General features: G+C 39.9%; 1 protein-coding gene across 1 annotated transcript in view; it reads left to right on the top strand.

The window, feature by feature from the left end:
* CRACDL (CRACD like) overlaps positions 1-15660 on the top strand; it is a 97791-nt gene that overhangs the window by 45683 nt on the left and 36448 nt on the right. The window contains 3 exon segments of the mRNA XM_078146373.1: positions 2329-2556; positions 7469-8747; positions 8750-9112. Coding sequence (XP_078002499.1) covers positions 2329-2556; positions 7469-8747; positions 8750-9112 — 1870 coding nt within the window.

Here is a 15660-nt window from a genome sequence, read left to right as displayed (position 1 = left end):
TTTTTTTAGAGGGAAAAAAAAGATTGAAATGTCTCTGAGCACACACAAGCTCACCAGCCCTTCTGAGGATCCATCATGTTTGGGTTGTTTGTATCACACAATTCTTAGTTTCTAATCAATCAGAAAGAGATGCTACTCCCTTTAGTGAACAGCAGTCCTTTTTCCTATTTTTTTCTTCTAAGTATACACATGCTAATCTCATTGTGAGATGCCAGCATTCTGTCTATAATACAGTAAAATGCTTATTGACTGACTGATACTCAACACAGGAATTTTTTTTAAACCATTTTTATTGTTTCAAGTCAGAAAGCAGCCTTGTTTCAGAAAGGCTGGGTTTGCCTCTGTGTTACCCACATCAGTTTTCTGAATCCAGATCATAGGTACTCATGAGACTAGCTAGCAGTTATCGTGATTTTTTGCCTTTAACGCAGTTTTGTTTTCAGGGCTTTATTTTTTTATTTTATTCCCCCATAAGCTGATAGATAAGGAAACAAAAATAGAACCTAGGTGCCTTTGATTCCTCTTTTCTGGGATTTTTAATCATTTTCCCTTTCTAGCTGATGCAACTAAAATTTGTCTTCATTAGACAAGAGCAGCGTCATGTAGACTAATATGAAAAATGAATGACTTGCTGAAGTAATTGGCCTGCAGGGGACAGCAGGCCCCAAGCCAGTCTCTCTGGTCTCACATTCAAGAGAATATTGTCCCCCAGCTTTGCTAGATTCACTGTGCAGAAATGAATTATTGCCTTACTTATTGGTTCAACCACAAAATTGAACTTCATTGGTTTTCATCATTGCACAGACTAAAATTTGGTGCTGGGATTTTTTGAGGGGGTTTTGGATCCTGGGCTGTCAGTAAACAGATGTTTTCATCTGTACCACAATCTTCCACTAAACAGACTGTGGTCTGGATTTTGGTAATAATTACTGCCTTTCTCTTTTCCCACATTACTTTATATTGATGAATATCTCTGCTAGAGGAGTCATTTAGATGTCATTCAATTAAGGCGCTCTGCCAAATAAGATATTTCATAATATTGAAAAAGAAAAAACTTCCAGTGGAAGTTCAAAATTGAAATAACATCCCTTCCTTGAACAAAGTGTCCTCTGTTGGATAGATACACCCAAGTGAGGGAATGTTTTTGATTCAGTATTTGTTTAGAAAACACATCAACCAGCCTGGTACCATCAAAACCATCAACACATATAAAGCTAAGAAATTAATTGAATAGTTATCATTTGAATTTACTGTGCTTAGCCAGAGTCACACCTAAACAAACTTATGAAATTAGCAACCAGAATTTGTCTTTGGTGACTTCCAACTTTGTCCCTGGTAAAGAATTAAAGAATAATTAAGACCTTAGTAAGGACGTAAGTAAGCACAGAAGGATTTTGGCCTGAGAGAATGAAGCCATTGACATGAAATCATGTGATGAAATAGATGTTCTTTGACCAGTACACTACATGGAGGAGCCACTTGGACTGTCAACCACTGGTCCAGCTTTATTGCTCCACATACAAGGAGAAACTTTATCATGTTTAAGTAGTACAAGTGGGCAAGCCACCTGATCCAAAGATTTTGGAACAAAGAGTTGGCACAATTCCTAGCCGTAAAGCTTTTCTAGTTCACTGGGATCCATTATAGAAGTGGTCTCTTTCATTTAGCACTTCAGATTTTCTTAGAAATGTATGACATATTTTCATGTGTTTATCCAGCATGTTGGCTTCTATTTAACATAGTCACAAGATTTGGAGCCAAGAGATGTGGGTTCCATTCTTGGCCAAATTGTTTGCCTTTGGACAAGTTGCTTTATTTCACTGAACCCCAGAATTTTAGACAGCTAGGTGACATAGTGGATTGAATGCCATATTTGGCATCAGGAGGACCAGAGTTCAAATCTGGCCTCAGACCAAACACCTGACACTTACTAGCTGTGTGGCCTTGGGCAAGTCACTTAACCCCAGTTGCCTAAAAAAAAAAAAGACTCAAAAAAGAGAATTTAGGTAAAGCAGTTGGTAAACACTAAAGTATGATATGAATTTCATCCCTTATTTGTTATTATTTTCTATTAAGATATCACAGAATTCTCCCCATCAGATGCCAAATTTAGAATATTTAGAAATAACAAAAAATCATGAATTTTTTTATTTTAGATGTGATAAACAAATAGAATAAATAAATATTTAGAAATTTAAAAATTCCTCATAAGAAAGAACAAGGGACAGTACGAAAACTAAGCTCATTAAGAGAAGAGAAGTAAATGTTTGGAATCTTATTCTTCTGCTTTTTTTAAGCTAATGCCCTGAATGTCCTTGCTTCCGAAAGGTCCCTGTAAGTTCCTCTTCCAGACCCCTTTCTCCAGATCAGCTTTTCTCCAGACATGCCAGCGATACCATGACATCTCCACGGACATCAGACAGTAGTCTTTCGCCTCTAGCAGATTTTGATTATCCTCCTGAGTTCTCTTCCTGCCTTGATAACTCTGCGGCAAAGCACAAACTGCTAGTTAAACCTCGAAACCAGCGGTCCAGCAAAATGAGAAGACTGTGTTCGGTAAGTCAGGTCTCACCAAATGGAAGTAGGGCTTGGTACTCATATGGAAAATGTCTTCAGGGGTGGTTCCTTGATTACTGGAGCAGGGTCAGATATCCCTACTCATTTTCAGCATGCCTACCCCTGGAACTGACCACATTGCCTGGGTGACTCCATTGGCCTTAGGAAGAGGGGCTTAAGTGCTGATATTAGAGGGCTTGTCTCCTTTTGAAGAAAGAACCTAATCCTTTTCTGGCTGTGGAGATGATGGTGCCAGGAAAAATGGATGTTGGCAGAAGATAGTGAGGGTGTTTTATGATGCTTTGACCAAGCTGACTTTTGATTAGTGAATTTCTAGCCAACTTAGTTCTCCTGGGTGGAAATTGTTTGTTTTTCCCTAACTTAAAGGAAAACAGATTCCTTTCCTTTCGTCAATTTCATGTCACTGTAGTTGGATACAGATTAAACTCCTGCAGGTCCAGCAATGTCGACTTTCAGGAGAGTCAGGAGGCTGAAGCATTTCAATGTTCTAGGCATTCTTTTTAGGGGACAAAATAGTTTGGGTTTTTTCCCCCCTTAAGAAGTATGATAAGCTACCTATCAGGCAGTTTGTTTTTTCAGGGAATAATGTCAACAAAAGTCTTTTTCTAACAAAAAGAACTGTCTTCCAGTCAATGTAACCCTGTGCAGCTGTGGAGACAAGAAAAAAATCTATTCCAACTTCTTATTCATTGCCACAGACATGTTCACTGAGCAAACAGGAGACCTTTTAAGGACTTTACAAAGCACCCAGTTGACACAGTTGCTCCTGTTCCCTTACTCTTGAATAGTTTAAATCTTAGAAAAGCAAGATTGGATTGAACAGGGCAGCATGTGTACCTCTTTTGAAATGGGTAGGGGTAAAGGAGGAAGATAGAAAGTGTCAGCTGTTTCCTCATTATTCTTTATCTGGGGAGTTTTTTGGTCACTTTCAAGTGTACCTCCAACGATGAAAAGGATTTGGCTTAGTAACTAGGGACAGAATGGCTCTTCCAGATGTGAAGATGTCAAGGGTTGGAAAGGATAGTGGCAGATGACAGTGCTTTGGGATAGAGTGGGGGGAAGGCAAAGGAATAAGGCTTTATGTACTCCTGTGTGCCAGACACTGTGCTAAGTACAATCATTATCTCATTTGATCCTCACAACGATTCTGAGAGGTAAGTGCTGTTATTATCCCCATTTTAGAACTGGGCAAACAGAAGTTAAGTGACTAGTCCAGGGTCTCAGCTAGTGTCTGAGACTGGATTGGAATTCAAATCTTCCTGACTCCACACCCAGTGCTCTATTACCCATTGTACCATCAACTGCCCCTTAAGGGAGTAGGGTCAGGGACCCTGGAATTTCCCAGAACTGAGTTCCTTCTTGTAGTATATGGTGGAGGACTAATATTCCCTTATATTAATTCCCTAATATTCTCTTTTGCTGCTTTGAAGGCCAATATTCAGCATTAGATGCCATCTTTGGAAATATTTATCAGAGTCCCTCCATTGTTCAAACACTGGGCAGTCTTTGCTGTACTGTCTTGAATCAAACGTTTGCTAGGTCATTTTTGTGATAGGCAAAAACTGTTACTGGAATGTTTATTTGTTTCCTGGAATGTATTCTGTCACTTTTGACTACAGATGTCTTGAGTCTTGAGTCTTGAGATTTCTAGATGTAACTGGAAGCACTGTATACATATTCTTATGCGTTGGATAGCTGCTTATCCAGTAAAGCCAGACTCGTGTCAAAATGCATTTATTATTTGATATTTCTGTCCAGGTAATTAAGAATATAGGACTGTTTTGAAAATTCCACATTTCTCACTTCTTCTGCCAGCTTCTCATCTTGGGATATTGCTGATCATAAATTCAGAGCCAGAAGGAGCCTTAGGGGTCATTTTATCCAATACCCTCATTTTACAGATGAGAAAACCAAGGCCCAAAGAGAAATGACTTGTCACAGAGTCACAGAAAATAGCAAGTAGTAAGCAGCAGGGCTGGGATTTGAACCCAGCGCTCTTTTCACAATGCTATAATTTAGATCTGGATCTGAGATGTTCTAGGAGACTAAAAGGTATGTATGGAAACTGTCTCAGGTATCTCCTAGCTATCAATGCCAGCCAACATGTAGTAAGTACCAGCTGTGTGCAAGGTACTATACAGAATAGAAAAATATATAAGATATTGTTCCTACCCTCAAGGAGTTTATAGTCTAGCTGAAGAGACAGGACAAATGATAGCTAATATAGAGCCCTCTAATATTATTTCAGCCTTCCGCTAAAGTATTTACTCAAGTGATGCCTCATGGTGTGAAGGTGATCCTGAGTTCTCAAAGGCTATGCCAGCAGAGTGCAAGCTATATCAGGTCCTGCCAATTTAGAAAAGATTTCAAATACAAACCAAGTGATGGACTGTATCTGTCTGCAAACAAGCCTAGCTCAATCCAGAGAGGTTCATCACCATGTTTGCAGTGGAGCAATTTGGGGGTTTGGGCCATAGCAAGTCTCAGATTGTTTCCTAAATTGTAGAATGATTGTGATCTGTATTGGCAGAGGGAGCACCCACATCGACAAAATTACATACACTTGTAGTATAATTTTAGCAGGGTGACATTGTCTGACCCAAAGAAGACCCTTATAAATTAGTTATTGCTTACATACTATATTCTATTTCATGAATTAATTCTTTCTCAGATCATGCTGTATCTGTTGATTAATGAGGTGAAAAATCTGGGAAAAAAATGAAATGGATATTCTAAATGCATGAGGGGAGGAAAAAACTCAGGCCAGAACATAAGAAATAGTCTGAATGTCTTGGAAAAAAGACTCTGCTAGCCAGACATGGTTGATGCACTCCTTTAATCCCAGATATCAGTGAGGCTGAAGCTAGCCCTTTTCTTGAGTTCAAGAGTTGTGAGCTGCAGTGGACTGTGCCAATTAGGCATCTACACTAAGTTCAGCATCAATATGGCGATTGACTCTTTCCCTGGGGAAAGGCAGTATGCTAGGTTGCTTAATAGGAGCCATTTAACCCAGGTTAGAAACAGAGCAGGTCAAAAAAGCTTGTTAGTGGGATCAGCTTTATAAATAGCACTTTCAGCCTGGGCAAGATAGGGAGACCCACTCTTTTAAAAAGACTTTAAAAAAATAGAGAATAGGGAACAGCCAGGTGGCACAGTGGATAGAGCATTGGTCCTGAAGTCAGGAGGACATGAGTTTAAATCTGGCCTCAGACCAGACAGTTGACACGTATAATTGTGTGGCCCTGGGCAAGTCTCTTAACCCTAATTGCCTAAATAAAAAAAAAAGGAGGAAGAAAATTGAAAAGGACATTATTGATACTACTACAAAAGAAAAGCGTCATCTTTTATGTATAGGAAATTATTAAAATGAAATCTCCTCAAGCAAAAATGTTTAAGTTTTTGATCATATTTGGTTTGAATTCTTTTAGCTCTGTGATCTTAGACAAGTTGTTTTTTTTTTTAACCTTCTTGGGCCTCAGTTTTCCTATCAGTAGAAATAGAGAGTCAGGCTAGATGATCACTAAAGTCCACTATTTTTATTATATTATCTGATTCTATGATATAAAAATATAACTAACAATATGTGGCAGGATATGGTGTGTCTAGTGAGTGGCATAAACAATATCTCTTTTTTTAAACAGTATTTTATTTTTTTCTAATTACATTTAAAAATAATTTTTAACATTCATTTTTCAAAAAATTTTGAGTTCCAAATTTTCTCCCTCCCTTCCTCTCCTTCCCCTCCCTAAGACAGTAAGCAATTTGATATAGGTTATATATGTGCAATCATGTAAAGCGTATTAAGGCGTATTTCCATATTAGTATGTTGTTAAAAAAGAAACATACCAAAAGAAGAAAAAACTGTGGAAAAAAAGAACAACTGAAAATAGTATTATTTGATCTGCATTCAGACTCCATCGGTTCTTTCTCTGGATATAGATAGCATTTTCCATCAGGAGTCCTTTGGAATTGTCTTGAATCAAACACTAAGATTTCTTAAAGACTTTATTGAATAATCCTTCCTCAAACTTTGAGTAGCATTTTGGAGCTATGCGATATAAATGTAAGTAAGCATTTATGTTATATATATTTATGATCTTATAGTATTTATTAAAATTATTTTATATTATATAATTTTACATATGTGAATGTAATATAATACTTCCAGAATGTAAAGTCCATGAGAATACGGACCATGTCTTAACTATCTTCATATCTCCCCCAATACCTAGCCCAGTGCTTTGCACATATTAGGTGCCTAATCAATGATTGTTGAACAAATGAACAAGTGAATTCAGAAGAGAAAGGGATCATGATCATCAATGGGGAATCTTTCACCAAATAGCTAGAACTTTAGCTGAGATTTGTAGGATTTGGATGGGCATTCTGGGCACAAATGTGTAAGGCAGCAAAGAACATAGCCTGACTTAAATAGAGAGATCACTACTGATAGGGAGAACAGTTAAGAGCCTTCAGGAGGACCTGAGTTCAAATCCGACCTCAGACACTTGACACTTACTAGCTGTGTGACCCTGGGCAAGTCACTTAACTCCAGTCGCCTTGCCAAAAAGCAAAATAACAAAAACAAAAAAACAGTCCTGTGATTCACCTTAAAAAAAAAATCCACAGATGTCTCTAGGGTGCAGTTGTACAGTTTCACTGCAAATTAGTTTGTTTGAGACTCTGAATAGGTTAATTACATAGGAGACTGAAAAAAAAAGATGCTTTAATTTGTTTGTTTAGCATTTTCATTTATAATTATATTTGCTTATGGGTATCATTTTCTAAAATATCACAAATAGCAAGAGGAGGAAATCCAAAATTTAAAAAAATTCGCTTCATAGATGTTTAAAGTAGTGCTGAAAACTAACACCTCCTGTATTTCTTGCAGCGCGCGCAGTCAGAGTCTCTAAGTGATCTGACTTGTACCCCAGAGGAAGAGGAGGAGGATGGGAAACAAATGATCAGAGACAATAAAGATGAGAATTCCAGTCACAGCCAGGAGGAAATGATGGACAAGGAGACTGTAGCAAATAGCCCCGAGATTTTGAGACCGGAGATGCCTGAGGAGCCTTCCCAGAGCCAGGAGAACCAAGATGAAAAGCCTGGGGTACTCCAGTTTCCTGATGTATTTGCCAGTGCAGGGGAGTTGTCATCCCTAGTAAATAACCCTGAGACTACAGTGGAAGTCAGTGGCTCAGAGTCAGACCATTTACTTTTTTTAAATCCACCTTCTCTTCCCAAAAACTCCTCACCTCCTGCTCTAGATGAAGAAGAGAGCAAAGAAGAATCTCTCTCAGCACTGTCTTTTCCTACAAGGAGCACGTGTGAGGAATTGGTTTGTTCACTTAATGAAGTTCAAAATCAATCTCCTGAAAGCCCTCTAGATATGCCCTCTCCAAAGGCTATTTCCAATACTACTACAATTTCATCCGGTTTAGATTGTTCAGAAGAAAATATACAGGAATCAAAAGACAGCCTGGAAATGGCTGATGATGGGGAATCAATGAAAGAATCCACAATCACTGACCTGGGCACCCAGTTACCGAAGAGTTGTTTGAAAAACAAAAACTCTTCAGTCACCTCAAGTGCCAATGTTTCTCCCATTCCTCCAGGTTCTATGTCACTACAGGTAGGACCTGCCCCCTGGCACCTGGAGAAAAAGACCACCCCTGAAGAGGTCTCCAAGTCTGAGCAGCCAGGCTCTCCTCCCACAACTCCCAGGGGGGCACTATCAGAAGGTAAATTGGAAAGGGCAGCCAGCAATGTGAGGAGCTCAAGGAAGTTCTCTGTGTCTTCCTCCTGGGAGAGACCAAAGGCTAGCAGCCTCTATCTGAAAGAATATTCAGGCAGCGAAACTCCATCAAACACAAAATTGTCCTGGCTGAAGATGAACCTGGCCTCAAGAAATGAGGTGACCAGGGATAATCTTCAGGTGAACGCTGAACACCAGGAAGGAAAATTGGGCATTCTAAAACAGGCACTCCCAGTGGAGAGTGACTCTCAGAACTCTGTAGGCAGAGAGGGTGACCACACTGGGCTGAGCTGTACATCTCCAGCTTCTGGTGCCGTACAGCCAAAGACAGATCCCTGTCCACAGTTACCTAGTCAGCCTGTCACTGAAGACAAAAACCCCTTTCAAGTCAAACTCCGGTCCACCTCACTGTCTTTCAATATAGAGATGGGTCTTTCCCAGAATCAAAAGGCATGAAGCGATACAGTGCAGAGATAAGGATGGAGAAAGGAGGGTTAACTTTGCTTTCAAAAGATGAAAAAACTCAAATCAAAAGACTCTCAGATATAAGTGCGACTAGTCCTTTAAATGATAAGGTGAAGGGTAAAGCCAAGTCCTCTGAGCAGCTTAATCACAAGCCTCCATTACCCAAGAAACCTGTCTTGCAAACTATAAGTACTCCCCACTCGCACACACTCCCTCCTGGAAACCTTGAAAAACTGGACAAAGTAATCAAGTCTCCAGAATCCAGAAATGAAACTAAGGCCTTGGAGAAAAAGTTGTCTCTTCACAAAGTAGCTGGTAAGAATGCTGATCATGTGTGAGTCTGCTTTAGGATGGAGGTGATTCTGAAGTCTTCCACTTTGAGCGCTTTGAAATTTCTTCTTTGAGTTAGAGCATACATGTGTGTAAACAAGAACATTTCAGGAATATTTGAAGAGTAAATAAAAAATTCTTTTCAACTTCACAGAGAAATGTTTGTTGGCTTAAGGGAGCTGGGAGACAGGGGGGAAAGAAAGAGGTCAAGGAAGTAAAAGTAGAAAAAAAAGTGCATATTATATTTGTCTCAAGTATAGAAGATTCAAATATATAGAAAGAAGACAGCAATGAAAATGTTAAAAAAAAAAAACCTTAAAAAGAACAAATCCCTTGACAAGAGACAGAGCACTAGGGCAGTGAATGTTCTGTGTATCAGTTCATAACTTCTAGTTTAGCACCTTTTAAGATGTCAGCAAGGTCTAAGTTCCCTAGATAAATGATTTCCTGTAAAATTATTTATATTCAATGATCCAAATTTGTCTTCTTGTTGTATATCTGTTCACATCATACCTCTCTCCTCAAAAACCTTCAATAGCTCCCCATCACCTTTTCTAATAAAGTATAGTCTGATCCCCATCCAAAGTCTTTCACAGCTTCTCTGAGACCTACCTTTCAGTCGTACCCAACCCTATTTGCCCTTCATATCATCCACTCATTAGTTATTACTTATTAGCTATTATTCTCATCCTGACTTGTCTAGTTTCCATACCTTGGTTCATTCTGGGGAAAATCAAATTTAGGGATCTGCAATTGAGATTTTTCCCTTGGATGCTTCCTCCCACCAAAGACATGCTGTTTACCCCTCACATCCTCTTCATCATCCTCTACTGAACTGATGCATTTTACTTCACTGGGCTCAGGGTCACTAATCCTAGAGGTCCCATAGTTGTGGCACTTCTTCCTAGGGCTCACCTTCCCCACCAAAACCAGAGGCATCGGAGGATTCTCTGGGAAGTGGTTTACACCTCTCTGCCTCTGTCTCTCTTTGCACACATGCATGCATGTCCACACACACACACACACACACACACACACACACACCCCGCTCAGAAAAAAAATTTGTAGTTATGGTTCTGATTTTGCAATCCATGCCTGGAAGGGACTCCTTCCTGCTCCCCTTCCCCCATACCTGTGCTTATTAAAAACTTTTCTCTGCCTTCAGGGTCCAACTGAGGTGTTATATCCTTCATGAAGCCTTTTATGATCTCTTCCAAATAAAAAGATTTTCTCTCTTCAGATTACTCACGGCACTGTACCTACCCTTCTTGGCTTTTTCACATTGTTTCTTTTATCAGTTATTTGTGCATTTGCCTTAATCCTCTTACTAGAATGTGAGTGATGTCAGAAGACTGTTTTGTTTCACCTTTATTTCCCCAGTGCTTAGCCTGCTGCCTTGAACATAGTAGGCGTTTAATAAATGTTATTCTTTTTCTGCCTTGCTTTATGGTTATTTACATTCTTTTCTTACCTTCTTTACCCCTCCTCAATTATAAGCTCCTTGAGATCAGAAGAATGTGTTTTCTTCATCCTTGTGCCTGGCACATGTTGCTTCAAAGGAGGTGCTGAATAAATATTTCTCAAATCGGATTGTATGTGTTTGACAAGGCTGATTAAGTTTTATTTGCAGTGATTCAGATGAACTGAGAATTCTGTTGAATGTGTGCATTTGATTCTGCCATTGCTAGCTTCTTATTAAGAGTAAAGATGCCAGAGAGTAAAATTATAGTCTTTTCAGTTCATCATTGCCAAAGTAGTGTGTGAATGGTGTTTGTGTGTTTTTAATATGTAAGAGATGAGATGATGTCTGTGTAAGAAAGAGACAGAAACAATCAATCAATAAAAATTTATTAAATACCTACTATGTGGTATTACTAATGAACCACCCCCCCCAGCATACACACACACACACACACACACACACACACACACACACGCGCGCATGCGCACGCACACACACACACTGCCCTCCATCCTTAACCCCAGAATCCTCATAGGCTTCTAGCTTTATGATAACCACACTAAGAGCTTGGACTCCTCCCATCAAAGGAAAAGAAACAATGCTAAAGAAACAATGGCCCAGCATCCCAGATGAGTCCCTAATATGTAACTGTCAGACCAACACTCTTCAAAGGTCTGGGTTTCAAAAACCAGGTTCACTTGGGGGAGGGGCCTTTGCCCCAAATCTTTTCTCTTTAGTTTTGCCCTCAAAAAGAATTTCCCCCTCTGAACTTCAAAATATAGCTCATGCCCAGGTCTCCATGGATGTGAGTATGTATAGGACAGCCTTCTTGTATCCCACAGACAATACAGGGAGGGGGAAGGAAATAAGCATTTTATAGACTTATTCTGTGGCAACAGGCACTGTGCTAAAAAAAAGCTTTATAAATATTATCTCAGTAGATCTTCACAATAAATCTGGAAGGTAGGTGCTATTGTAGATACCCATTTTACAGTGAAGGAAACTGAGACAGACAGCAGTTAAGTGACTTGCCCAGGGTCACACAGATAGTAAGTGTCCAATACCAGATTTGAACTGAGATCTTCATGATTCTAGGCCCAGCATTCTATCCATTGTATCACCTAACTGCCTCAATACGGCAAACATAAACATAAGCACATTAACGACATACATATATACATACATGTATATAAAACTTCTTCCTCTTTACTGATTCTTACCTACCTCCCAAGGACCCATGTAGTTCTCCAGACTCATGGCACCATTTTGTGGTGTAGACTCCCCTTGGAACGAAACAAACAAGATTTCTAGAAAAGCAAATGTCCAATATCTCTGAATCCGCAAGATGTAATCTGCATCCCATAACCGCGATCTGTGTATTTTATGGACCAGATTGCATCTTAGAGATAACTACAGACTGCAGAACAATATACAGAGATGTGCTTCACTACCTAGCAAACCTGCATGCTTTCCCACTGGGGATTAGGGAGGCTTGATTTTTTTTTCTTTTTTTTGTTTTTGCTGCTGTAAATAGCTTTTTTGTTTTGCGTTATTTTTTTGTTTGTCTTATTTTTTACTTTTTTTCCTATTTTGGGCAGGGCAGGGTTGGGATAGCAACAAGGCAGATGAGAGCCTAGAGGAACTTGGATGTTGGGAATAAGCATAAGGTTAGGCCCACAAAACTATGGACGTTCCGGATGCTCACATAAAATTTATAATTTGAGTAGTGTCTCAGAATTGTGTACCATGGGCACTGCACTGTGGAAGGCATTCAGGAAAGCAGGTAACCATTGGCTGAACTCCTTGGAGAAAGACTTATATCTCCACTTCCTCTCCTCTCACTCTCTTCTAATCTCTGTAGTCTAGCTTACCTCCAACTGAAACTGTCTCTAGAAAGTTACCAGTGATCTTCACTGACTCTCAGTCCTTATCCATCTTAACCTCTCTGCAGCCTTTGACACTGTTGATCAAACTCTTCTCTCTTTCCATGATAATACTCTATCTTGAGTCTCCTCATACTTATGTTGATTGTGCCTTCTTAATCTCCTTTCTTGGTTTTTCATCTTATATCAAGCCCACCAACCTTCTGCCCAATCCCTCTATACTGTTCAGTTGGTGAATTTAATTATCATTTGTATGCCTATGATTCTCAGATTTATTTAGCTGGTCCTAATCTCTCTCCTGAGGGGCAGTTGGTGGTACAGTGGATAAAGCACTGGGCTTAGAATCAGGAAGCCAAATCTTCATGAGTTCAAATCTGGCCTAAGACACTAGCTGTGTGACCCTGGGAAAGTCACTTAACCCTGTTTATCTCAGTTTCCTCATCTGTAAAGTGAGGTGGAGAAGGCAATGGAAAATCACTCTAGGATTTTGCCAAGAAAACCCCAAATGGGGTCATTGATAGTCAGATATGACTGAACAACAGTCTCTCTCCTGTTCTCCAGTCTTGTATCTCCAACTACCTTTTGGACATGTCCAAAACTCAACTCATCATCTTTCCCCCCTAACCCTCTCTTCTTCCTATCTTCCCTAATGTTATTGATGGCAACACTATCCTCCTAGTTACTCAGGCTTATAACTTGGGTGTCATCCTTGACCCCTCAAAATCTCTTACCCACCCTTACCCAGTGTATTGCCAAGGACTGCCAGTTCTACATATCTCTCATATATGCCCTCTTCTAGTTTCTGACACTGGTCCCACTCTAGTGCAGATTTTCATCACTTCGTGCCTGGCCTATTTCCAAAGTCTTCTAGTTGGTCTCTGCTCCAAGCCTTTATCCATTCTCCAGTCATCTTCCACTCAGCTTAAAGTGTAGGTCTGATCATTATCCTTCCCCCGTTTGACAGACTCCAGCAATGCTCTGTTCCATCCAGGATCAAATATAAAATCCTCTGTTTGGCTTTTAAAGCCTCTTGTAACTTAGCCCCTTCCTACATTCCAAGTCTTCTCACACTTGTACTCCTCTTCACATATTGTGTGGTCCGGTGACACCGGTCTCCTTGTCATTCCTTACACAAGATATTCGATCTCCCAACTCTGAATTTCCACTGGCTGTTGCTTTTGCCTGAAACACTCTCCCTATACCTAGGGAAAAAGAATCGGAGTTGATCAGAGGGCACCTGAACAATGTGATGGTTTATAGGGAAGTGAGTTTTTATTAGGGATTTTATATCTCTCTAGAGGGTGCTCATTGACAGCCTTGCTGAAGGGATTGGAGGATACCTACAAAGTATTTGTTAGCCCATTGTGTTAGAACTGATCTTTGGCATGGGGCCCATAAATGAGAGCCTAGAGACCTGTGGCAAACTTTTCTGAGAAAATGAGAGAGACAGGAAGAAAGCTAAGCATAGGCCAAAACCTAGAGGGCTAAGACTGGACCTGGGTCCTAGCAGGAAAAATGGCTGTGTATTCATATAGTTTACCCAGTGGAATCCACTAATGCCACACTTGAGGTGGAGACATATCATAATTGTATTTGCCTTTATCTATATGGCAGTAAGAGGCAATAAAGGGTCTCTCAATTACATACCACAGTTGACATAACTCATTTTATTTGCAAAAAAATATATTTTTTCTGACCCAGAGCCAAACTGATCTATTTAAAAGAATAGTAACTTACAAGGATAGTACCTTAAATAGTGGGACAACTAAGTGGTACAGTGAATAGAGCACCGGGCATGGAATCAGGAAGATTTATCTTCCTGAGTTCAAATCCAGTCTCAAACACTTACTAGCTGTGTGACCCTGGACAAGTCACTTAACTCTTTTTGCTTTAGTTTCCTCATCTGTAAAGTAAGTTGGAGATGGGAATGGCAAATCACTCCAGTATCTTTGCCAAGAAAATCCCATAGACAGTATGGTCCATGGGGTCAAAAAGAGTCAGACACGGCTGAATTGACGGAACCTTACACAGTACGTGAAGGCAGGCAGTGTAATCTTGTGAGCCTGAGGTCTGACTTAGGGGGTCCCCTGGGCAATTCTAGAAATACCCATGATGACAAGTCACTAGGTGGGAACTTGTAGTGATAGAGTTCTTGGTTTGTAGTAAACTCCTGGTAAATATTTTTCTATTGATTTATAGGGAAAGATTTCTGGAAGTAGAAATGCTCCATCTATGTGAAGTCAATGGGGCTAGAGATAACAATTTAGCATAATAGAAAGAGCTATGGTGGCCTGAGATAGGTGTCCCAGGTCTGCCACTAATATGGGCAAGACATTTCATCTCTCTGAGCCTCATCTGTAAAATGGGGATAATAATAGTACCTATCTCCCAGGGTTTTTGAGACGATGAAATGACTTGATAATTTAAAGCATTTAGCACAATGCCTGGCTCATAGTAAATGTTATGTAAATGTTAGCTATTGTTTTATTATCATCATCATCTCTAAAAGGGGTTGGACTAAATGATTTTCATGTTCCTTTCCATCCACTGACATTTTATTTTGACTCTGGTTTAGAGTAAGGCTCCCTTCCCTGTTACCCTTTTTCCTTTGCTCTAATCCTACCTTCACCCCCTACCCCACCCCCAAGCACAAAGTGTTGAAGATCATTGAATTACCTTATTTCTCCCTGGCCTTATTCACTGCCATTGGAATCTGTTCCTTCATAGGGCACTGACCGTACTTGGACAAAGTAAATTCCTCATAATTCTGATTAAGTGATCATTCATTTGCATCTGTCATTGCTTGGCACAATGTCGAGGCAACAGCTTAGACTAATAGAAAGAACACTTGATTTGAATTAAAAAGGAAGGAAACAAGCATTTATTAAGCACTTACTGTATGCCAGGCACTGTGCGAAGCACTTCACATAGTATTTCATTTGATCTTCACATCAACCCTGGGAGGTAGGTGCTATTATTATCCCCATTTTACTGTTGAGGAAACTGAGGCAGACAGATAGTAAATGTCTTCTTGTCCAGTGTCAGTTCTTGACTCCAGGCCAAGCTTTCTGTCAGCTTTGCCACCTACCTACCTCTAGGGTTCAAATCTTTGCTTTGCCACTTAGTACCTAGCTGACCTTGTACAAGTTACCTCCCTCAGTCCTCTGGACCTCTTTCTTCATACATAA

Source organism: Phascolarctos cinereus, unplaced genomic scaffold (genome assembly GCF_003287225.1).
Source record: "Phascolarctos cinereus isolate Bilbo 61053 unplaced genomic scaffold, phaCin_HiC Scaffold_726;HRSCAF=1367, whole genome shotgun sequence".
In the NCBI taxonomy this organism is placed as follows: domain Eukaryota; kingdom Metazoa; phylum Chordata; class Mammalia; order Diprotodontia; family Phascolarctidae; genus Phascolarctos; species Phascolarctos cinereus.
This window is presented reverse-complemented; position numbering and strand designations above follow the sequence as displayed.